The following is a 24,681-nucleotide window of genomic DNA, read 5'->3' on the forward strand; positions in this document are numbered from 1 at the left end:
ACTGGCCTTCAGCATGTAAATCTTAGTTTTTAACCATACTGGAGGGAAAACCATTGGTAGTCCTTGAACTTTTTAATTATATATATATATATATATATATGTCCCTAATACTTTTTTTTTTAATGGAACATAATTAGAAGAAACAGAATTTACAATGCGGGTAAAGAAACAAGATCTAGAGGTGATCACATTCAAAGATAATATCTTTGAAGCCCTTACAAATTGTGATAACAATAGCTTTCCGAACAACTAATGCTTCGGCCACATAAGCATAAGTAGATTCCATAAACTCAGAAAATCCAGCCATAAAAAGTCCATTGTGATCTCGAAAACCCTGCCGATACCTACAGGACCTGGAGAACCAAGACCTAGACCATACACGTTTATCTTAATGGTATATTAAGAGGGTGGAATCCATCAACATTGATGAGTTTCTTTAAACCGAGATTGTTCAGTGACAATGGTGCTGTATTCCTTCTCAAAATAATGACTTTGAGAGACAATATAAATGGTGCTCTTAAGATGTGACCTCAATGCTGTGTCATTATATGAAATCCATAGATGCCAAAGAATACTTGCCATCAATGCTAATCTCCACTTAGCAGATATAGAGATCTGTAAGCCCAAGTATATGAGAGATCCAAATTTGAATAGATTCCCAAATATGATCAGAGAAATTGAATCCCGATGACTTCCAAACTAATTTGGAATAAGAGCAATATCCTCATTAGCCATATAGGATTATTAGGGATACCAAAACCTAAAAGAGCAAGCCGATAAGCTGAAGAGACTGAAAAATTACCATTAGCTGTGTGCTTACATATTATAACATCTTCAGGAACAGAGATAGAAATGGGGAGCCCATGACCCACTGAGGCTCCATATGGATGTTGGGGGTTGAAGGAGAGTCTAGGATTTCTTGGCTAACAAAGCAGAATTAATGGGTGAGGAAAATTTAACATTGAGCCCTCCGATCACCTTGAGTTACCAATAGTTTTTCTCTGATGATAGAAAAATGTGAACTATCCCATTAGCCTAACAGAATTTATGACCAATAGCATCAAGCTATTTGTGAACTGAAAAAGGAAGACTGAAGCAAGACATGTAATAGAGTGGCATGGATGAAAGAGTGGATTGAATAAGAGTGGTCTTTCCCGCTGCGCTCGAGAATTTGGACTTCTAATGAGAAAGTTTGGAATTCATCCGATCAAGTAGATTTTGACAGTATAGCTTGTTAATCCTCTTCCCAATAAAGGTGATACCAAGATAGTAATCCAACTGAAGAGATAAGCTGATCTAGAAGCTTTGAAAAATAAAGCGCTTGGTAAAAACTGATATATTAGGACTGAATTGAGCATTGGTCTTATAAGCCAAGGGGGTAGCACAATCGGTGAGCAACAAACTTGGCATGAGCCGTAAACTCGGACCTCCTAAGTTCGATTCTTATTAGGCACAACTCGGGCCACTTACATGGGGCTGTTTAGTGCTCTTCGTTGCTTTCAATGGGATGATCCCTTTATGGTCACTAAAGTGTTTTCTCATGGTGCTATTACAATTCAAGATCCTAAAAAGACGCACACTTTTCAAGTTAATAGGCAACGCCTTAAGCCTTATGTGGATGGTATTACTGATGGCCAGGTCGTTGAGTCTATTGATTTGATTGATCCAGTTTACGATTTCTTTTGAGTTCCACTGTTTGTCTGGCTGAAGACGGTAAACTTAGCGGATTTAGTAGTGGAGCATAGCCATGCAGATGATAGCAGTAACAATTCCCTCCATCAGGTTGTGTTACTCCTTCCCTTTGCTTTGTTCCCTTTGCTTTGTTCCCCTTGCTTTATTTTGTGTTATTCTTTCACCTTCCATTGGAGACAATGTCATTTAAGTTGGGGAGTAAGGGAAAATTTTTTATTGAATGAACAATTTGAACTTAAACTCTGGTATTGATTGCATATTTCTACTTAAATTTTCTACTCTAGAGCTTTTAAGGTCTTTGTCAAGAGTTATAGCATGTGATTTTTAAGTGTGTTGATGTATTTAACAGTTTATTAAACTTAGAACATTATCTCTTCCATGTTGGTCAAATTTTTGCTTTGAATCTGAAATTGTTATTTTAGTGAATGTTTATGATGATCCTTGACTATGCAAGTCTTATCTGTTGAAAATGTTTAAATCATGTATTATGACTTCCTCCTTAGTAACTGGGTTTCTTTGCCACAAGCATTGAAATTCGCATCAAACAGGTGGAATGTATAAAAAAAAAAAAAAAAAGACTTCTTTCTGAGTAACCGGGCCTCTGTGTCACAAACATGAAGTTTCGCGTAAAAAAATTAGATAGTTTAAGCAAAATTTGAAAACTTTGATCTAGTCTTGGCTTGTAGCCTATTTGGGTTGAGTAAGTAAGTTCAAGGGATGTTCTAAACCTAGTTCTTTAAAGTCATCTGGTTTGAGAACAATTGACCGAAAGCTTGCTATATAGCTCATTTAGAAAGCTTAATAGGTCAAGACATTACACGGATCTGAGTAATTGTGAAAAAAAAAAAAAAAAAGAGAGCATGATCATAGTTGCATGGCAAAAGTGATGGCTTTTATAGCACTCAGACCTTATGACTTAGCTACGATGGTTGAATGTAAGAGTAAAAGTTGGATGGAGTCGACGAGGATGTTCTTTGTTTAACTTTGTGTTGAATTGTTGGTATACTTAGAATCCTTGTTATTGATCCGTTGATGATACTCTTACTTGTTTATGAGTAGTTACATTAAGCTAATGGCATGATAAGCAAAGTAGTTTTTATTGTCTTTTACTCGAGAACGAGCAAAAGTGCAAGTTGGGGAATGTAATCAGGTTGTAATTATTCATGAAATTGCTATTCAATTGTTAATTTTAATTATGTTTCATGATTAATTTGACCACATATTGTGATGATCTTTGATTACAGGGTTTTCAAGTGATGTGCACAGGTTTGATGCTAAATGGATGGAGATGGTTCAGTCTAGAATTAAGGGCAAAGGATCAAGGGCAGAGTTGGAATTTCCAAGAGAAGAAGATAAAAAAAAAAAAGGGAAATTGAGAAGATATTGAAACCCGACGGTTTCTCCTTCTTTCCCTCTTTCACATGCCCCTCTCTTCCTCCTTGTCCAAATTAGGTTAGGATTCTTTTCTTGTCCTAAAATTCCCTTCTTCTACAGCCCATCTCCCACCGAATCTCTCCCTCTTACAATTTCTCTTTTCTCTCCCATCTCACTCGCACATACTCTCTCTCCCTATTCTTTCTCCCTCTCCCACTTTACCTAAAACATCTCCCCATATTTTTTCTCATCTCTTTCTCTAATTTCTCCCTCTCTTTTCTCCCATGCATAATTCTTTCCCCTCCACGGAACCCATCTCTCCATTCCATATCTCTCTTCTAGGATTCCCCTATATTTTATCCCTATTTTACTATCTCTTTCCCACATCTCCTGTCCCTATTTTTTCTCGCATCTCTCACGCATCCATACATCTCCCTAATCTCATACGATCACTAGCTCTCTCTCTCTACTACGATCCATCTCTCTCTTGTGTCCTAATCTAGCTGATTTCTCTCTCCCAATTATCTCTTCCTTAGATGATTTCTCTCCCAACTCTCCTTTCTTCTTGAATTGCACCTTCTTGTGGACGGATTTTCCTAGACAGCATTGTACAGAGAGGATTACCATGGTACCAAGGGTTCATCACCATCATCATCATTGCTGCCCTTCATTCATTAGTACCATGAGTGATTATGTCCCCTCTCTATCTTAATATTTAAATGAAATTTTGAGTTATTGTTATTTAATTTCTAGTTAGAATTCAAACTGGATTGTTTGATGTTAAAGACCCCTCCTATTGTGGATGATTTTTAATGGTTAAATTAGTTTAGAATAATTGTCTATGTGATTTAGTTATTTTATTCAAGCAATGGGATTTTATGTTGATTTTTGGCAATACACTAATGATAGCATTTAACCAATTAAACTATTAACATGTTAAGCAAAAGCAATACACGATAGTGCTTGATAGGATAGGTTATGCTTAGGGTAGCCAGAGATTGTGTTTTTGTGGTTGCATTGGAACTTGTAGTTTCAATGAACTGAAGTATGAACTAGAAATTGGAAATAATACCAAAATGGATTCGAGACCTGAGGGTAGCTACTTCTCATTAATTCTTGTTCTTGTTAATTAGCTCACTTAGTTTTAATTTGAATTTTGGATTTTACAAATTTGATTTTCAAAGTTGGGTGATCACCGAGAAGAGCCCGAAACACAAAATTAACAGAGTCACTAGACAAGGAGGGATCAGAAAGGTGCCGGTAAAGGCAATCGAGACCAGGTTTGTTTCAATCCCCAACATTCACCTCAATCTTAGTAGATTTAGCCTTTTAGTTCCTTGTGGGTTCGACCCCTTTCTTACCACTATCTCATAGTTTAGTTAGGATTTATTTTGATCCGTTTACGACAGCATCAAATTTTGCATTGGTCTTATAACTATTTAATGCTTATCCAGAGAAATGACATTATTTTTCAATAATAGAGCACAATTCTTGGGATTTAGTAGCAAATTCCATGTAAGTGATTGCTTCAATTCCTCTTTGTTGGAGGGATACCATGAATTTTCTTGTTGTGGAGTGCCAAAGCCAAATCGGAAAAAAGTAGCTCAGCACTAAGAAGAAATAAATAGGACGATCGTGGATTATCTTGTAAGGGAAAAAAAATTTCAAGAAGAAATCCATTGAGAAGGACAGAAAGTTTGGTAGATTCAACGCAAGACATGACTAATAACAGTATTATCCTGAATAAAGCGCCCTTTGATAAATCCATTCTGATTTGGAGATATAAATTTATGCATTAAAGAACGAAGCCTATTCACAAGAATTTTGGATATGACCTTGTAGATAAAATTACAAAGGCTAATTGGATGAAAATATGTCACAAAAGAGGGATGAGAAACTTCTGGAATAAGGGTGATATATGATTGGTTTAGTCCTCTAACAAAATGGCCAGACGCAAAAAAGCTTTGAACTGCTTCAATATCCCAATATAACTCAATAACATCACCAGAGATACAGTATGCCATATCTTATAGTAAAAGGATCCTGAATGATTGCCTCGACCAGGGGATAAAAATCGTCTGTAATTCCTTACCCGTGCAATACTCTCTTCAGATGATGATACATGGATAAAGTGGTTTGAACGGCTCAGATTAATCCTATATTGATCCAACTTCAATTCACTCCTTTGGAGTTGAATTTCAAACCACTTTGTCCATGTGTTACCCTCAAGGGATATTGCATAAGGATAGAATTGCAGACGATTTTTATCCGGGGATTTCACAGAAGGCATCCCCCAATTCTATGTCTTGAATCGGCACTTCAAGTTTATCGACGATTTAACCTTCCCTTCGATGATCGATCGATCCGTTAAGAATGATTTGAAAAGATCGATTCGAGAATATGAAGGGGTCAATCGTTTCTATTGCACGGATGTTTCCTACCAATCTCCACCCAATCTGAAAACCATTACCAGGGATTAATATCAACAACTGAACCTTCAAGTACCGTCTAGAAATAGAACCAGAGAAAGAGGACAAGGAAACCAAGAAGAAGAAAGGAAAGAGGAAAGAAGAGAAGAAGGTCAGGGAAAGGGAGGACAACACTGTTCTACGGCAACTGTGGGTGAGAGTCGGTTTTGGATTGTGAATTTGGCACTAGTAACAGCTGGTTCTGCGTTGTTCTGTTTAGAGGAATGAGTCTTCGTTGGCTGTAGCTTCCTTTCAACAACCCTTCATCTTCCTTCAGTGTTCTTCACAGTCGTGAGGAGATCGTATTGTGAATGATGATGGCTTTCTTCTCATTGGGATATCCCTCATTCTCCTGGTTTTTCGGCGCTTTCTCACAACGTTCAACTCTATCAGCAGCCAATTTGGTCCATCTCGGTTCTGCATCTTCGTTCTCCATTCCGGCCGGCGACGGTTTGAGCACTGGCTCTCTTTCTCTTGGTATTCGATGTAATTACTTTGGGCAGTTTCTTCATCATTTTTCTTCCTGACCAGCCAATGCATGCGATTGCCTTACTATGGTAAAAGTTATGATAGAATATTTTATTGATGGAGTTCTCTATTATTAGCCAATGCAAGAGCTTGGAAGTGCCATTTGTTGGAATTCATATGATAGACAGAGAGAAGTATAATAATAATAAAAGTCAGACTAGGCTGCCTCAGTGAGCCACTTTGCATCTTAACGAAAGGTTAATCTAGTATTGGCCTTTTTTAGGTTATTCTATAGAGAAGGGTGATCATTCTCGAGGATACCAGCCCATGTTTGCCTTTGCGGTTGGGTTGCACAAAATTCGGCCTGCAAAGAGGTCTTTGTTGAGGCTGAGGTGACTGGCTGGCTGTAGTCACCAGGGAAGCCATGACGACCCTTGCGTTCAACTGTTGAGGGATTGTTTCCCCCTCGACAAGAAGAGAGCTACGGCTCCTTATCAGTAAAACCAGATCGCTTCTGTGTTTTCTAGCAGAAACTAAGTCCTCTGAGTCACGGTTGCAGTCCTTTTGTTGGGCAATGTCTTTCAATCATTTTGTATGTTCGTCTTCTGTTGCTTTGTTGTGATTTTCTGTTCATGTGAATGTTTTATGGCAAACAAACTGGTGTATCCACGCTGAGGTGTATCTTCATGATATCAATGAATGCTGGAACATGATGTTTGTTTACATTAGTTGGAAAAAACATATTAGAAACTCCCATCTCGCTTCCCTTATGAATTTGGCTGCTTTTATTACAAAACCATAGGTGATTTCCGGTGATTGGGATGCTTATATTCATGAGGCTAATAAGCTTGGTGGTAGACCAATTCAACAGCGGCAACTTAGGCCAATGAATGATTTATTGAACAGAGATTGCCTTGATGAAATTGGTTTGAGAGGATATCAATTCACTTGGACTAATAGACAAAGAGGGGATCAACGTATTGAAGAAAGCTTGATCGTTTTCTGATAAATGATCTGTGGCTCGAGCTGCATCCTAATGCTCAGGTCCAATTGGAATTGATGGCTACATTTGATCATAGGGCCCTCGTTCTTTATACTGAGCAATCAAGAGTTCGAAGACATCGACCCTTTCGGTTTGATGCACTATGGCTCATGGAACCATCATTCATGGATCAAGTCTTCTCGTCCTGGTCTGCAAATGGTCGGAATGGTTCCCCTTCATTCCGATATTGTGCTAAACTGAGTGCTTTGGCAACAAATCTAAAAATCTGGAATAAAAGCATTGTGGGAAATATATTTCACAAGATTGAACACACCAATAATGCACTCAACAATCTCCAATAGGTTGATCCTTCTCTTAGAGAGCAGCGATGGTTTGATCAAGAACTGGAAATGTCTTCCACTCTCCGGCGTTTATACTACCAAGAAGAAGTCCTTTGGCAGCAGAAATCAAGGGTAGAGTGGCTCACTAAAGGTGATCCATTTACTAACGATGAAAAGAAGAGCTAGAAATGAGATTAAATCGATCATCAAGGATGGCATTACTCTCTCTGATGAAGCCTCAGTGGGTGAAGCCTTGATTAGAAGCTACAAAAGCTTATTCACTTCCACTAATCCTCCTCCTGATGAAGAGTATTTTGAACCTATCCAGAATCGTGTTTCTGATGCAGATAACATCCATCTCACAAAACCTGTTACTGCACAGGAAATCACAGATACTGTTCACGCTATGCTGCCACATAAAGCACCAGGTCCTGATGGATTTTCGGGATATTTCTTCCACAAACATGGCCAATTATTCGGGAGAAAGTTACTGCATGCATTATGGAATTTTTCAGGTCTGGTACCTTCTCCAGAAATTTGAACCCCACAAATATTGCTCTCATCCCCAAAGTATCACAGCCACTGTCTGTTGGTGACTACCGCCTGATCAGCTTGTGTAATTTCACATACAAGATAATCTCAAAGATCATAGTGAGCAGACTGTGGCCCATTCTTCATAAAGTCGTATTGTTTCATCAAAATGGCTTCATCAAAGGAAGATGCATACAAGACAATGTCCTCATTACAAATGAAATAGTGCAAAAAATTAAGAACACCCACAGAGGTCGGAACGGTTTATTCTCACTAAAAGTAGATATGAGCAAGGCGTATGATAAGGTGGAATGGACATTCCTTTGCAAAACTCTATTAAGCTATGGCTTTGTTCCTGATTGGGTCAAGAAGGTAATGTTCTATGTCGAGAGTACCCAACTTTGCATTCTACTCAACGGAGCTCAACTCTCACCTTTCAGGCCTTCCAGAGAACTATGGCAGGGAGATCTGCTCTCCCCTTACCTGTTTGTTTTGTGTGCAGAGCTACCATCATCCCACCTTACTTTAGCCCTCAACTCCAAGCGGTTGAATGGGATTCAATTATGCAGGGGAGGTGAACGCTTGTCCCATGGCGTTTATGGATGACTTAATTTTTTTTGGCAAAGCATGCATATCTGAGGTTAGGCAGTTGAATGATATCATCAACACCTACTGCAGGGTTTCCGGTCAGAGCATCAATATTCAAAAGACCCGAGCACAGTTCAGTCCTAACGTTTCTTCATATACCAAAAGACATATAAGGGAGTTCTTTTAAATTTCACCCCCCAATTCACTGGAGAAATATCTTGGAATTCCTCTGTTTGCAGACAGATTCCAAAAATCTCAATGTGATGATTTGGTCCAGTGCGTCTCGCAGCACCTTCAACACTGGAAAGCCCAAGTCTTCTGCCCGGCCGGGAAAACTATTCTAATTCAGTCTACATTATTGGCAATGCCCATTTACACTGTCATGCTTCAATCTTCCAGTCTAAGTGCATAAAATGCTGGATAAGACCTACAAAGATTTCTACTGGTCGAATGGTACCTCGTCTCACATTCCAACAGTGGCCTGGTCGGAGATTTGCAGACCTAAGAGGTTTGGAGGTCTTAACATTAAGAGAACGGGCAGCATGAACAAAGCGCTACTGGCAAAGAAAGGATGGGAATTGTTATCGCAACCGACAACTCTTTGGGCTCGCCTGATGAAGAAGAAGTACTTTCCCAATTCGTCATTCATGGATGCCAGTTGTCCAGCAACTGCATCTTGGGGCTGGAAATCTATATGTTCGACCAGAGATCTTCTGAGAAAGGGGACATTTATACAGCTGGGGAATGGTGAATCAATTAACCCATGGACTGATTACTGGATCCCAAATTTCCCACCATCTGCAACCCCATTTCCCATTCTCCCTAATGCTCCTACATTGGTGGATATGCTCATTGACTCATCGTTCGTGGAGGCAAGAAGTTATTATGCAGTGGCGGCCTAAGGATGTTGCTACTTCCATTATGTCTATTCCCATACCGCTTCAACCTCGGCCAGACAAGTTGATTTGGGCAGCTACTGCGACTAGAACCTTCATAGTGGCATCGATATATATCATTGAAGTTGGTGGATTTTCTCCACCTCTTTCCAAAATTTGGTTGAAGATCTAGCATTCCCCTTCCGAGCCTAGAACTCAACATCTTCTTTGGAAGACCTTGCACAATAGACTTTCACTGCCTGACCTCCTCAACCAACGAGGGATGTCCCAAGACCCAATTTGCTCTCTCTGCGCCCAACATTTCCAAGATGCAAACCATCTTTTCACCACATGCACTGTCACTGCCCAGAAATGGTCTCTTACGAGGTTGGGAATCAATCTCACATCCACACCATTCAGGAATTGATAATTAGGATCTTATCCAATTTCAGACCTTCCTCCACGACTAGCCTGCAAACTGCCCTCTTTTGCTCCATTCTCTGGAATATATGGGTTGGCTATTGGGATCTCATTTTCAGGAACAATGCATTTAATACCTATCAGGTTCTTCTCAAGGCAATCAGAAATGCCAAGGAAGTGTCCTCCCATTTCAATGTGAAGCTGGTTCGTCCTCCACGTTCACTATCTTGGACATCCCCTCCCGATGGCTGCCTGAAATTTAACATGGATGGTGCAAGCAAAGGAACCCAGGTCTGGCTGGGGTCTGAGGAATTTTCCAGGACCACAACAATGTTTTCATATGTTGTTTCTTTGGTGGTGTGGGAGTCAATCATGCTGTCACTGCGGAAGCTCTGGCTATTAGATATGCTCTCAGGGTGGCTGCCAATCTGAATGCTCCGGCCATTATAATAGAGAGCGACAATCTTCTGGTTATCAATTCCCTCAAAGGCCTGGACCTGAACTGCCCGTGGAGGATTTATCTAATTCTGGAGGACCGTCTCCCACTTATTTCGAATTACCAATACATCAGGTTTAAATGCTGCTTTCGGGAGGTGAACAGCGTGGCAGACTCTTGCTTCCAAGGCTACAAGCTCTCAACAGGTCTTAACTGTTATGTTTTCTCCACCAGCTTTTCTTTCTAATCTCCTGTATGCTGATTGCTCTGGTTGTATCTTTCTTCATTAATAAAAGTCTTTTACCAAAAAAAAGTAAGAGACATGACCCTGAATAGGATCAAATGACGAATCATTAATAACCACCTCTGACTATTGATAAACCTCTAAAAAAAATTTTGTTGAAATGCATAAGCAATCTCAGATCGGGAAAAGAACTGAAGCCCGTTGTGATTGAGGAAGGAGACAGTTTTAAGCTTTCCGTTTAACGGTACAAATGTGGAAAAATTTTGTGTTAGCATCACCATCCTTAAGCCAGCTAAGACGGGAATTTTGTTCCCATAATTTTTCTTTTTGATTGATGCTTCTCTTGAGTGTTTTCTGATAATTTACTTGAGTAACCCAATGCTCATCCCTCTCAGTAAAGGAAACAGTGTCAAATAATGGCAATGACAAAGAATAATGTGCTTGAGCTATTCTGTTATGGAGATTTCCAATAAAATGCTGGTTCCACTGATTTAAGTGTCTGCTAAGGGGCATTTGAGAAAATAGAAAGAAGGAGATCCCAATGTTCCATAATTCCATGAAGAAGCCACCACAGATTCAAAAGAGGGCTTTGATATCCAAAATGCTTCAAAACGAAACGGTCTATATAAAGCATGTTCAAAGTCATCTGTTTGTAACACAATAACCTTGTTTGGAATTAAGAAGCAAGCACGACAGAAGGGCAGTGGAGAGACAGCAGTGGAGGAGGAGAAAGCTAAATCAAGCCAAAAGAAGGTGGATGTGTTGGAAACAAGACTTTTCCAGCTCAACCCGACATGCACAGTGGAATTTTGGATTGATTCGAGTCATTCTCCATATCATTAAAACCAAACAAGTATGATAACTAATTTGAAATAATGAGAACAATACTTACAAAGAGTCGCAAGCGAAGCTCCTCCTCCAAATAATGGTTCTTCCTTAGACCAGCAATCCAAGTTTTGAATCCCAAGTGTGCAGCCGGTGCAGTTTATGGAGCTTTTGAAACTTGACAAGTTTCAATTGACTATCTAATAGCCCTTCTCTTTTCTTCAATAGTGCAACTTTTAACTTACTTTTCTTCATTGTGTAGAAATTAGAGTTCAACACCGATGTGAAGAGAAGAGAAGAAAGATAGAGAAGTGGAGAGTGAGAGAGCCAAAAGTTGGGATCCCATTTTACTCTCCTCCCTTTTATATGATGTGGGGCATTATATTATAATAAATAAATTTAATTAAGAAGCTTAAACTTTTTTAAGTTTCCTAAAACTTTAATTTCTTTATTATTATAATAAGAAAAATTTATTGCGCCACCCCCTAGAGAATGCCACTATTATTAGAACACCCCTTTCATTTCACCATATTATACTCAGACCCCCTACCATTAATTATTGTTAAGGAATATACCTTATATGTTGATGTCAACTACTATATTTTATTTTAAATGCCAAAATACCCTTATTAAATTTAAAATACCTAAAATACCCAAAACCACTCTGCTTCTTCCTTCCGCTGTTCCTCATTCTTCGGTGATGGGCTTACAAATTCTTGTTGATGATCAAACCCACTTCCATTACTCCCAGGAGAGGTCTCTGTAACCCCAATGCTGATTGCAGATTTTCCCTAAACCTCCCAGGATCATTCCTCCCCAATAGAGTACTTCTTGCAGAGCTTGAGCCTAGTAATTGTTCTTTGATCTTCATCCCAAAGTCCAGCGGCTCTTTCTTCCTCACGGGTTCTGGCACCAAGGATTTCTTGCCAGTTCAGTGTAGGCTTCCTCATATCATCAGGCCGATGAACGAAATTGCAGTTGTCTCCATAAGGACAGGTCCCAGCAATAAATTTTGTGGAAGGACGGGTCTTGAAGAACATCCTGCTTGTGCCTTTAGTAAGAGGAGGGTTTAAGGCTGGCAGAGGCGGCATCCTTGGATTTGCAGGTGGGTTTGAGAAAGAATTCGAGGGGATATCTTCAGAGTTTCTGGATTTCTTGAATGGTGGCCAATCAACACCAGTGCTGAATCAAAACTCAGAACACCAGAGAGGGTTTTCTCGCTTTTGTTCTGATCTCCTTACCCTCATCCCCGAGCTCTGAATCAGAACTCAAGATGCCGTCGCATAAAATCTTGAAAATCAAGAAGAAGCTCGCGAAGAAGATGAGGCAAAACAAGCTCCCTCATTGGATCCGCATGAGGACCGATAACACCAGGTACAATGCGAAACGCAGGCACTGGGGCCGCACCAAGCTAGGTTTTTAAGGTGTTGCAATCTGTCCTCTTTCTGGGTCTAATTAGAGTTTGTAGGTCTTGCAAGAGAATGGAAGATACTATTTTTGTAATTCCTAAATTAATCAGTTGAGAACTCAACGAGTCTCTGAACCAGATTTTGTTGAGATTATTGTGTTTCTTTGTTGCGGAATATTTTGAAAGAGTGGGTTAGTTCATGTCTCTAATGGCATTTGAAGATTTTTTTTCTGAAAAAAAAGAAAAAAAAAACACCAGAAGCAGGTTGGGCTTCTGGTTCACCACTTACAGCGAATGGTGGTGCACAGAACGGATGAGGAGTAGCAGGAACACTCATACTTGCAGGTCTTAGGGCATTAAACCCAGATGAAGATTTGAGCAAAAACCACCAATATCGATCTACCTTATCCCCACTGTGAATAGTTTATGTATCTCTACTCTCCCCGTGAGGTGGGTAATTGGAAAATTCCTCCCAAACTCCAATTCATATACCAACCGAATTCATATACCACCGATTAGTATTGGGTTCTTCAAATTTTTCAGCGAAAAGAATCTGAAGGATGATCGGAGGTAGGGATGTCAACAGTCCGGGTTGGTGCAGTTTCGGTCCGGTTCCACTGGTTTCGGTGTGACTTTAGAACTGATCGAAACCGACCCATTAAGGATTTATCGGTTTCGGTCCGGTGTCGGTTTCGGTGCGGTTTGGGTTCAGGTTGGTACCGGTTTGGATTTATTAGGTTCATTTTGATTTGGATTGGTTTTTTAAACCGGTATGGAGCCATTAGGAAACAACCAACTGCTGACCTGCTGAAGCATTTAGGCAATTCAACGAATATTTGAAAAATGAAAAACAACCAATATATTTAACTTAAAACTAGTTAAAAATTCCTCATTATATTATTATGTTTGGAGATTGTTAATTAACTAGGACTTGATGAGATAAAGAAAACCAATTCAAAACAAGATTGTATCTATAGAGACCTTATACAGCTTGGACGAAGACAGGTAAAAATAGTTTAAAGTGGAAAGAAACTGAAAGCAAAATTCAAACAGAATTCCACACTATACTAGGAATAGAATTCTCACTAAGACTAGAATTTCTAAAGAAACTTGGAATTTTGAAACTAATGAAACCGTGCGCCATTCTTCTTCTCTTGGCATTGATGCTAGTGCCTTGATACTGCAAGTGGATGCCATAGATGTCCTCTGAGTCTGGGTTTGATGGCTTCCATACCTCTGCTAGAGATGATAGTACATTGACAAATTTCTTTACCACAACTTTGGGAATCATTGAAGTATGATGGCACTGTTACCACAGCTTTGGTGATTTTGTCATTCAAAAACTTTGATGCATCATCCACAAGCTTTCTCAACACCTGAAAGCAGAAAGAATTAGTGTTTTCTCATTAGCAATATAAATGAAAACTATATTTCAAACCCCACGAGTGAAAAATAAAATTCAAGCATACAGTAGAACACTAATACAGGGAAAAGTTTTCTCAACAAGAACAGCAGCAACTACTGATTTTTCTTTCTTACAATATATACAAATTAATTGTCATTGAAAATATTATAAGGCCTAAAAGATGAAAAATAATCTCCAAGTAGAACAAAATATATGACAATAACTCCAGTAGATCCAAAGCTTTTAAACTAAACAAAGCACATACATGGAAAGCATAGTTGTCAAGGTGGCTAGATGACCCAAGGCGGTGGAGAGGTGAAAAACAAAAATGACACCAACAAGCCGCTAAGGCACACCTTGACAACTATGTTAAAAGAAATCTAGATCAATTGCAGATGCTTTAAAATTGAGAAGACTCACTTCCCTCCATGAAAAACGAAACCAAGTGCTGCAGTAAAAGATACGACTGAGAAAAAAATGAACAAACAATTGCACATCAACAAGTGAAGATATTATGTAGAAATATTAAGAAAAAAGTCAGAAGGACCACCATGAGATCCCTTAGACTGTAAAGCAAAAAGGCTATCGTTCCAAAGACAAACCTGCAATAAATATCTTTCCAATGGCTCCCACAACACTGTTGTCATTTATTCACAGGTATATCCAAAGACAAACCTTATCAAATCATCTACAGTTGGACCATACAGAAAATAACAAGCAATAGAGGCATTATAATACCTAAAGCACTAACCAATGTTCAACTAATGAATATATGTAACAGAATGAACCCCTTGAAGATATAAATTTGGATAACCCATGTGGTTGTGCAACTACCACAGCATGCAAAAAGCAATAACAACCAGCAACCAAATCAGAGATGTTAGAATTTGCAGGTACCTAGGAAGGTCTTTCTCTTGTTGCAGGCACATTAAGCTTATCCTTCTCTAGGAGTAGGACCAGCTGAAGAACTAGCTACTGCACCTCTCTCCTTTTCAATGTGCAATAGTTCCAGTATATTTCCAAGTGCATTATCCACATCAGTGGGATCATCAAAAGGCTCAGCTACATACAAAGTAAAATAAGACACTAATTAACTAATTAAGACAATTAAAAATGAAAAATATACTAAATGAAAAATTACCTCTAAAGTCTATATCAAACATCCAATCCTGAAGGCATATTAATGCTTCAGCATTGGTAGGTAGGAGTTTGCTCTGATAGTTATCAATAACACGGCCCCCTGCGCTAAAAGCCGACTCTGAAGCAACTGTGGAAACTGGTATAGCCAAGACATCACGAGCCATTAGAGCCACATCAGGATACCTTGACCCATTTGCTTTCCAGAATGCCAACACATCATACTCATCATATTCATTATCATTGAATGGGACCTTGGGTTCATCTAGATATATATCCGATTGAGATTTATTTCCATTATCCATCTTAGCAAGCTCGGATACCATAAATTCCTATGAAAATTGAGAAATAGCCGAAATATGAATCATTAATAAGATTAGCAATGAATGTTGAAAACTTGTATTAAAAAATAAATCAAAATTACTATCAGAATGTAAATTTACTTACAAATCTTGTTCTAGATCTCCCAGGACGATGGGTAAGTGTAGGAACATCATAGTCACTTGGTTGCATACTCTTGTACTCATCAAACAATTGATATAAAGAATTCCTCACATTGTGGCACATTGTAGATGCATTTAAGTCCAGATTGCAAAGCTTAGAAAATGCCCAAGTCACAAAACTAAGTTTATATCGAGGATCAAACACCAAAGCAATGGCCAAAATTGGACTATATTCACTCCAATATTTGTCAAATTTTTTCTTCATTTCCACTGCCATTGGCTTCATAAAGTTGAGCCCACGTGATACCTCTTCTAATAAACTTTTGTGAATCTCCCAAACATTTTCAAAATATAAATTTGCTGTGGGATACTTGGAACCAGAAAGGAAAACAGTAATTGCATAGAAGAGATACAAATAACTCGTTAATCTCTCAATCTTCAACCATTGTTCAGAACTAGGACAAGTTTTAAAGTTGTCATCCACTAGTCCAAGGTTCTCAAATGCTTTACAATAAAATAATGCAGAATCAAGCATGAGATATGTTGAGTTCCACCTTGTGGAGACATCAACACGTAAGCCCTTACTACTTTGTAATCTCAATTGCTTACAAATTTCTAAGAATTTTACTTTTCTTGCATGTGATCCTTTCACATAGGCTATACTAGATCGCACCAACACCGTAGAGTCATCTATGTGTTTCAGTCCATCTTGTACAATAAGATTGAGAATATGTGCACAACACCTATTATGAAAGTGTAATCCTCTACATAAAAGAGCATTCTTCAAATTCAAATTTTTCTTTAGCAGGTCAACAAAACATAAATTAGCTGTGGCATTATCTAAAGTAATTGAAAACAATTTTCGATCAATACCCCAGTCAGACAAGATTTTTGAAACCATTTCACAAATATGGATGCCAGTGTGTGGAGGTGGCATGATGCAAAACTTCAACAACTTCTTATGCAACACCCAATCCTTATCAATGTAATGGGCAGTCAAAGCAATGTATCCATCATTAGTGATAGATGTCCATAAATCACTTGTCAAAGAAATCCTCCCAGAAAATGAATTAAGTAAATTCCTGATTCTAATGGACTCCAAATTGTATAACCTCAAAATATCCGACATTTGTGTGTTTCAAGCAATATGGGTATAGCCCGAAAAAAGGTATGTAATTAACTCTCTGAACTCCTCATACTCAAGAAAAACTAAAGGTAACTCATGTCTCACAATAAGCTTCGTAATTTTGTCCCGCACAAAATCTTGGTCAACTTTTTGGTCTCTTAACATCACTTTCCCATCATTTACACCCAAAATCATTTGGGTGCTTGTGTTTCCTTTTTTTTCCCTTTTTGGGCAATGTAGAATATGTCTCCTAAAGCTTCTAGTTCCATTAATATTACTATCAGCCTTATAAACTTGCTTACATCTTTTGCATTCAGCTCGGTTCTTCCCATCATCAAAACCCTTCCCATCAATGATTGTGAACTCATCCCAAACTACACTCCTTCTTTTCCTTTTGGTAGTTGCATTTGTTTCAAGTGTTACGACACTTGAAGGTTCTGTTGATGGAATTCTAGGAATATATGGTCCATCATTAGACATAACATCAGCATCTGACCCACAATCGGGCTCATCTTCTATATTGATGGACATTTCTATAATTAATAAGAAAACATATAACATGTTAATAAAATAAGAATACCAAGCATTACAAATTCAAAAATGACCTCTTTAAATTAGCCCTATATAATACACTATTGCATGCTGAAATTTGATTCAAAATCTCATATTTGAAGAAGTTGAAAAAACAGATTAAGATTCAAAAATAAAATATGGAAGGATAAAATTGACTGAAATTTGAATCTTGTTTTAATACTTGATCAACCAAATAGATTGAAAATTTAGAATGGTTTAATTGAATGATAAACATCTTTAAAATCCAACTAATGCAAGTATGCAACCCAACTCCTCACAAGCATACTCGGATACCCCATTTCAGTTCTATTATATCACCATTTACAGCTAACTTCAGATTTATATGTTAACAACTCAGAGTCTCAGATATTTTATTCACAAAAGGGCCAAAAAAAGATGAGATTATGAGAAGCTTGAATCAAAAGAGGATATACCTGAGGTCCTGGAGGCTGGAGTACCAGAGAAAGAGCTGAAATTTGTAGAGAGAGAACTTGAAGGTTGCAGGGGTCTCAAATCGGCTGTTAGAGGAGGGAAACATTAGTTATCAATTAAAACACAAGCTTTACAGCTTTAGTTGTCGTCGCTGTCGATGTGCAAACCGTGCAATAATGAAGGAGTGATGTAATTTAAATAAAAATGAAGGGTAAAATAGTCAAGTGAAAATGTCTGACGCATCTTTGCAAATAATTTATACAATATACAAAAATAATTACCACATCTCTTAGGAATGTTGCATGGATGGATCAAAAAATTATCAGGAAAATTTTGTATCATCTTTTTTAATTTATGAAATACCATATATATATATATATATATTTTTTTTTTAATTTTTTCCTAAAATGGATCTAAATGCAAGCTTAAATATAACTTACATGTTGTTATATCAAAATCTTGACATAGACCTTTAGTGTTTATATGCACCAAACTGAATTGGAAAGTTCTATATTATGATATTAAGGGGGAAAACAAAGTAATACTGATCAATTCAGTCCTTCAATCCCCTCATTTCAATCAATCAGTAATACAGAAGATTACTTTTCTTTGCTTTCAGTAAACATCTAACAGCACTACTTCCATTTGTACTTCTACCCTAAAATTCAGTCTCCAATCTACAAAGAACTTCTCCTCAAGGTTCTTTTATAAACCAAGTTCCACTACAGGTCAGCACTCAGTAGTATTCTATTCATGAAAACATAGCAAACCAACCAAAAAAAGAAGGAAATCTCTCTAGTGAATAATGTTTCTTGAATCAAGTAAGAATGGAAGAAAACTATTAACATGATAGAGTCTAATCACGAGTGGATAGCAGCTTTAACAGTAAAAATCCTTACCTACCATCTCCACACAGGTTCCCAAAGAAATGAAATAGAACGGGCCATAGTAAAAGAAAAACAAATGGAAAATCCAACCTGGTTCAAAAGAGATATCTGCTAGTTGCCAACATCCTAGGTTCTGGATCAAGTTTTAAGAAAATGATTTTTGCTTATTATGAAACTCCTTGAAACTGCAATAACTCTTCATGTAATAATCTTTGCGCCTCGTCACTTGATACTGGAAAGTACAAATTTGATGAATTCCAATTCAGATCTCACGGCTTCGAAATTTACCTGTCGAGGGACGATTGGCAACCAGCAGGCTTCGAACTTTACTGCTGCAACTTCAAGTCTTCAAGTTTAGGCCTGCGGTCAGGCCGTCAGGGTCAGGATGGCAGCAAGCCAACCCAATCTTAAGCACCGCCTCCGTGTCTTCCACCTTGTACTCCCCTGCAATCCTCGAGTCAGGGGCTTCGATGAGCCTCCCTTTCGCTGTTTCGCATAAAGCTCTTTCACGGTTTTACTTTCACCCAATCGGACAATCGATCAGTAGCGGCTCATCATCAGACGACGTTTCAATGGGTCTCCGCCCGCACGCCACCTCCAGCACAAACACCCCATAACTGTACACATCGCTTGTCACCGTCGGAGCTATTACGTTCACCAACTCTGGCGCTAGGGCCCATGGCCATAACCGCTGGTCCACTGCCCGCTGGCCGCTGCTGCTCACTCCGTCACAGCGTCACTAACCTAGGTTTTCAAATTTTCATTCTTTTGAAAAATTAGGGTTTTGAAAGGTTGAAGTTAAAATGTCGAATTTGTACTTTTGTATTAAGGGTTAAACGGTGGGCTCGGGTCGGTTTGGATCAGTTCTGATTTCAGTGCATATTTTTGACGTTTTCGGTGGCCCAACGGGCTAACCTAAACCGAACCGAGACTGGATTCAATTTAATATACAAATTGAAACCGGCCCAATAAGCCACCGGTTCGGTTTGGATCGGGCTTAATCGGTTCGGTCCGGTCCGATTTAACCGGTCCGATTTAGATATTGACACCCCTAATCGGAGGCATCTCATTGTCATCTCCGGTGAAGGTGAGTATAGGTAGGGGTGAAGAGGAATTGGGTTAAGGCATGAGTTTTAATGAATAGGGTATAACGGTCATTTTAATTCTTCACTTAACAGTGACTAACGGTAGGGGGTCTGAGTATAATTTGGTGAAACAGAGGGGGTGTTCTTATAATAGTGGCATTCTCTAGGGGGTGGCACGGAAATTTTTCCTTATAATAAAGAAATTAAATTAAGAAACTTAAACTCTTTTAAGTTTCCTAAAACTTTAATTCTCCTTTTAAATCTCTCTTTTTTCCATAAACTTGGTTTATCCAATATGACTCAAATACTTACTTGCTAAGAAAGGGAAAAAGCAGAATCTAAGAGGGATAATGTAAATAATTAAATAACTCATTAACTATACAGTAATTATTTATCCATTTCTAATTTAATTAATCGATATTAATTAAATATCCACCATGACTAAATTACGGTCATAACCCTATAACTACTAATATCATCATTATAGAATATAGGGCATGTATATCAATACCACCATGACCCCATTCCATAGTAGATGTCCGTATAGGAGTGTGTGTGCACGTAAATCATATTTAATCATTTCTAATCACCATTAGAAATATAAAATCATTTCTTCAATGATACAGAGCTCTGATTCAATACGATTATGCATAAACGCTCTTTCTCTTGATGTTTCCCTAAACGGGTAGTGGAAACCCTGTTGATTAGTTTTTCACTTATGTATATTTTTTCTCACATCCAATATACCTACCTATGTCCATTTGGACTTTGGTCATTGATACATTAAAGTATGTGTGCAAACACCGTAGTGTCAATGTATATAGTAAATAAACTATTTCAGGTTAAAGGTAAGGTGACGTGTTAATTCCCATAAACACTTCCGATGGTAATATATGAGGTAATATGACACAAAAAGATTGTTTACCAACACAAAAACATATATATTCTCACATAAATACACTGACATTTCTATATTTAGTAGTACAACATGTGACAATCATTTATGATAAGGGTGCCCAACCCAAACCCTAGTTGTGACTTCCATTTGTAAACCTATTAATGGACACATTCCTCATTTATAATTCATTTAATAAACCACTAACACTTTATTAAACCGAACCGATTCAAATTACAAATGAACTGGGTTTGATGGACACAATATCCAAAAATCTCCCACTTGTACATCAAAGCCAATCACCCATGAGTCTCAAGCCCATATTTTCCACGTGCTTCTCAAACACGTTATGAGTTAATCCTTTGGTCATAGAATCCGGCACATTGTCAGATGTGTCAACTTTGGAGATAAGCATGTCACACTGTTGTATGATCTCTCTGATGAGATTATACTTCCTCTGTACGTACTTGTTCCTCTGGTGAGCCCGTGGCTCCTTTGCCTTTGTGATTGCCCCTCTATTGTCACATAACAGTGTAATAGGGTCTCTGACATGCTGAGGTACAACTCCAATATCACTCAGTAATTTCTTTAGCCATACCCCTTCCTTAGCTGCTTCACAAGCTACAAGGTATTCGACTTCAGTGGTGGAATTGGCTGTAGATTTTTATTTTGCACTCCTCCAAACAATAGTACCTCCACCTAGCATAAACACTATACCAGATGTAGACTTTCTATTATCCTTATCAGTTTGGAAATCAAAATCTGTATATCCAACGACTAATAACTGATCACACCCATAAACCAGGAAGTAATCCTTAGTCCTTCTTAAATACTTAAGGAAACCTTTCATAGCATCCCAAGGCTGCTTTCTTCGGTTTGACTGGTAATGACTCACCATCCCTGCTGCACAGCAAATATCTAGCCTTGTACACAACATAGCATACATTAGGCTCCTTATAGCTGAAGCATTGAGAATCCTCTTCATCTCTTCAATGTCCTCTGGTATTGAAGGCCATTGAGATTTGGAAAGATGAACTCCATGCCGGAAAGGAACATTTCCTTTCTTGGAATTCTCCATGTTAAATCTTGCCAAGACTTTGTCTATGTAGTTGAATTGTGATAGTCCTAACATTCATCTCTGGCGATCTCGCTTTAGCTTGATCCCTAGAATGTAGCTGGCATCACCCAAATCTTTCATAGAAAACATGGAGGACAACCACTGTTTTACTGATAAAAGAAAACCCACATCATTCCCAATGAGTAGGATGTCATCAACGTCCAGTACCAAAAAGCATATTGCACTCCCACTGATTCTTTTATATAAGCATGGTTAATCCATATTCTGTTCAAAACCAAACGATTTGATTTCCTGATCGAATCAGATGTTCCAGCTTCTGGAAGCCTGCTTCAATCCATATATGGACCTCTACAACTTGCACACTTTGCCTTCCTCTTCTTGAGAGGAGAAACCCTCTGGCTGTTTCATATAGATTTCTGCATCAAGAAATCCGTTCAAAAAAGCAGTCTGAACATCCATCTGCTAGATCTCATAATCAAAGTGAGCTGCAATGCTAAGTACAATCCATATGGATTTCATCATTGCTACTAGTGAAAAGGTCTCATCATAGTCTATACCCTCTTGTTGAGTATAGCCTTTTGCAACTAGTTTGTCTTTGAAATGCTCAACTTTTCCATATGTGCTTCTCTTCCTCTTGAAGATCCATTTACAACAAATGGGCTTAATGCCCGGAGGAGGAACAACAAGAGTCCAAACTTTGTTGGAATCCATCGAGTCTATTTTAAAGCGCATAGCTTCAAGCCACTTGGGTGCATCCACATCCTTTAGTGCCTCTGAGTATGTCACCGGATCATCATCCGATTCAACTCCCCACCGTGTGGAACACTTTCGCAGTTTTTGACTTCTCTGTAACGAGAGTGAATCTAGTGGCAGGTTTAGGAGTTCTCCCACTACGTCGAGGCCCTATCGACACATAATTTTCAGTGTTTGGGGTTATTGGTCTCACTTCTGGGAGTGAAGGTTTAGAGTTATCTGATAACTCATAAATCACTACAGGTTCAGTCTTCTTATATATGAATTCCTCCTCAAGAAATGTAGCATGCTTGCTAACAATGACCTTCTGCTCAACTGGGTCGAAGAAATAATACCCTATCGTGCCGTTAGGATATCCTAGAAAATGGCATCTTAAAGTTCTGGATTCTAGTTTGTCTGTCAGCTGCTTTTGCACGTGTGCGATGTAACCCCACACTTTAAAGTGTTGGACACTGGGCTTGTGCCCTTTCTATATCTCAAATGGTATCTTACTTACAGACTTACTAGGAACCCTATTTAAGATGTAGATTGTCATTTCTAGAGCATATCCCCAAAAGGATAAAGGCAACTCATTATAACTGAGCATTGTCCGAACCATATCCAATAGGGTCCGGTTGCGTCGCTCGAATACACCATTTTGTTGTGGTGTTCCTGGGCTTGTTAACTGGCTAATAATCCCCTCAATCACTAGGTAGTTCTTAAACTCATCTGATAGATATTCTCCACCACGATCTAATCGTAGCGACTTAATGCGCTTATCTATCTTTCGACTTCTACTTGGAACTCTTTGAACTTTTCAAAGGCTTTCGATTTCTTCTGCATTAGGTAGATATAACCTTATCTTGAATGATCATCAGTGAAGGTGATGAAATATTCAAAACCATACCTAGCCTGAATATTTATTGGCCCACACACGTCAGTGTCTATTAGTTTTAACAAATTTGTGGCCCTTCTTCCTTTATTAGGAAAGGGTGTCTTGGTCATCTTACCATGTAGGCATAACTCATAGGTAGGTAAAGGTTGAACTTCTAAACTTTCTAGCGGCCCATCCTTTACTAGCTTATTGATTCGGTCTAAATTGATGTGACCTAATCTTAAGTGCCACAGATATGTTTGGTTCATTGGAGCTGATTTCCATTTCAAATCAGTATTTGCAACAACATTCATTTTACTAGGGTAACTAAAAAATACAAACTTCTTTGTAAATAACCAGATGCCACAAAACTATTATTAAAACGAATAGTTAAACTAGTACTAAAGGAGAAATTATATCCATCCAAAACAAGTTTAGATACTAATAAAATCTTCCTCTTAAAAGAGGGTACATAGTAACAATCCTTTAAAACTAAAATACTAGAATCAAATTGTAAATATAAATACCCCATAGCTTTCGCCACGGTTTCAGCTCCAGTGCCCATTTGCAATCTCACCTCATTCTTTTTCTAATTTTCTTGTTTCTTTAAACCCCTGCAACACATTGTAAACATGAATAGTAGAACCAGTATCCACCAACTATGAATTGGTGGATTCAATAGTAAGGACTGATTCGTAAAGAACCTTAACATCAAATGTACCTTCTTTAAGAGCGTCCTCTTTCTTCTCATTTGGCTTCTTGTTTTTCAGCTTAGCTAGGTATACACGATAGTTCCTCTTCCAGTGGTATTTTTTATGACACTCGAAGGCAAGTATCATCGACCTGGTTTTCCTTCTTTTTAACTCCTCCCTTGGGCTTGGAATTGTAATTCTTCTTGCCATTTTTGCCTTTCTTCCATTTCTTCTTGGAAGAGGCCTTGGTGTTCACATCTTTCTTGACAACACATGTCTTTTTTGCCTCCACAAGGGCATTTTCCAATTCAGTAAGTGGCAAATCTTGTTGACTAATTATAGTAGGGAAGTAGAGAGTGTAGTACTATGCTAGTCTGGTACAAGAGGTTGAACTGTGTTCCTAAAGCATCAAGCCTATCCAATAGATTTGATAGTTTCATCACATGATCCGTTACTGAACTTCCTTCAGCATGCTTTAGGCTGTCGATCACATCCACCAAGTCATGGTGCGAGTGAATAAACTGCTTATTGAACATTTCAGTAAGCTTGTCTATCTTAGTAGCAACAGTTCGAACTTCCTTAATAGAATCCCTGATGGACTTATCCACTGAGTTTATAATGTACATGGATGCCTTAGAATCCTTGACCTGAAAATCATCATAATAATACA

The 24,681-nt window shown here is 38.4% G+C and overlaps 2 protein-coding genes and 1 long non-coding RNA gene across 3 annotated transcripts; 2 read left to right on the plus strand and 1 right to left on the minus strand.

The window, feature by feature from the left end:
- Window positions 1-5,301: 5,301 nt before the first annotated feature.
- Window positions 5,302-10,508, plus strand: LOC122090696. The gene is made up of 2 exons (XR_006143725.1): window positions 5,302-6,091; window positions 6,805-10,508. It is a non-coding gene; the product is annotated as an uncharacterized LOC122090696 (long non-coding RNA).
- A 1,381-nt stretch (window positions 10,509-11,889) lies between these two features.
- LOC122092003 (60S ribosomal protein L39-like) lies at window positions 11,890-12,827 on the plus strand. The gene has a single exon (XM_042662279.1). It carries the CDS (start codon window positions 12,518-12,520, stop codon window positions 12,665-12,667), a length of 150 nt encoding a protein of 49 aa, XP_042518213.1. The 5' UTR covers window positions 11,890-12,517; the 3' UTR covers window positions 12,668-12,827.
- A 2,164-nt stretch (window positions 12,828-14,991) lies between these two features.
- Window positions 14,992-16,766, minus strand: LOC122092344 (zinc finger BED domain-containing protein RICESLEEPER 4-like). Its single transcript, XM_042662660.1, has 4 exons — window positions 15,945-16,766; window positions 15,642-15,791; window positions 15,199-15,526; window positions 14,992-15,119 (listed from the first exon to the last, which is right to left on the minus strand). The coding sequence occupies exons 1-4, from the start codon at window positions 16,764-16,766 to the stop codon at window positions 14,992-14,994; spliced, it is 1,428 nt and encodes a 475-aa protein (XP_042518594.1).
- Between the last annotated feature and the right edge of the window lie 7,915 nt (window positions 16,767-24,681).

This window comes from Macadamia integrifolia, chromosome 10 (assembly GCF_013358625.1).
Source record: "Macadamia integrifolia cultivar HAES 741 chromosome 10, SCU_Mint_v3, whole genome shotgun sequence".
Taxonomy (NCBI): domain Eukaryota; kingdom Viridiplantae; phylum Streptophyta; class Magnoliopsida; order Proteales; family Proteaceae; genus Macadamia; species Macadamia integrifolia.

Excerpts from the sequence above, each read along its gene's own strand:
- LOC122092344 (XM_042662660.1), bottom strand. The coding sequence starts at position 16,766 with ATGTCGGATATTTTGAGGTTATACAATTTGGAGTCCATTAGAATCAGG. Across the intron at positions 15,792-15,944 it reads ACAAAAGTTTATTAGAAGAG|CTTTGCAATCTGGACTTAAA; the intron begins GTATCACGTGGG and ends GCATTTTCTAAG. Across the intron at positions 15,120-15,198 it reads GTTTGATATAGACTTTAGAG|CTGAGCCTTTTGATGATCCC; the intron begins GTAATTTTTCAT and ends CTTTGTATGTAG.
- LOC122092003 (XM_042662279.1), top strand. The coding sequence starts at position 12,518 with ATGCCGTCGCATAAAATCTTGAAAATCAAGAAGAAGCTCGCGAAGAAG.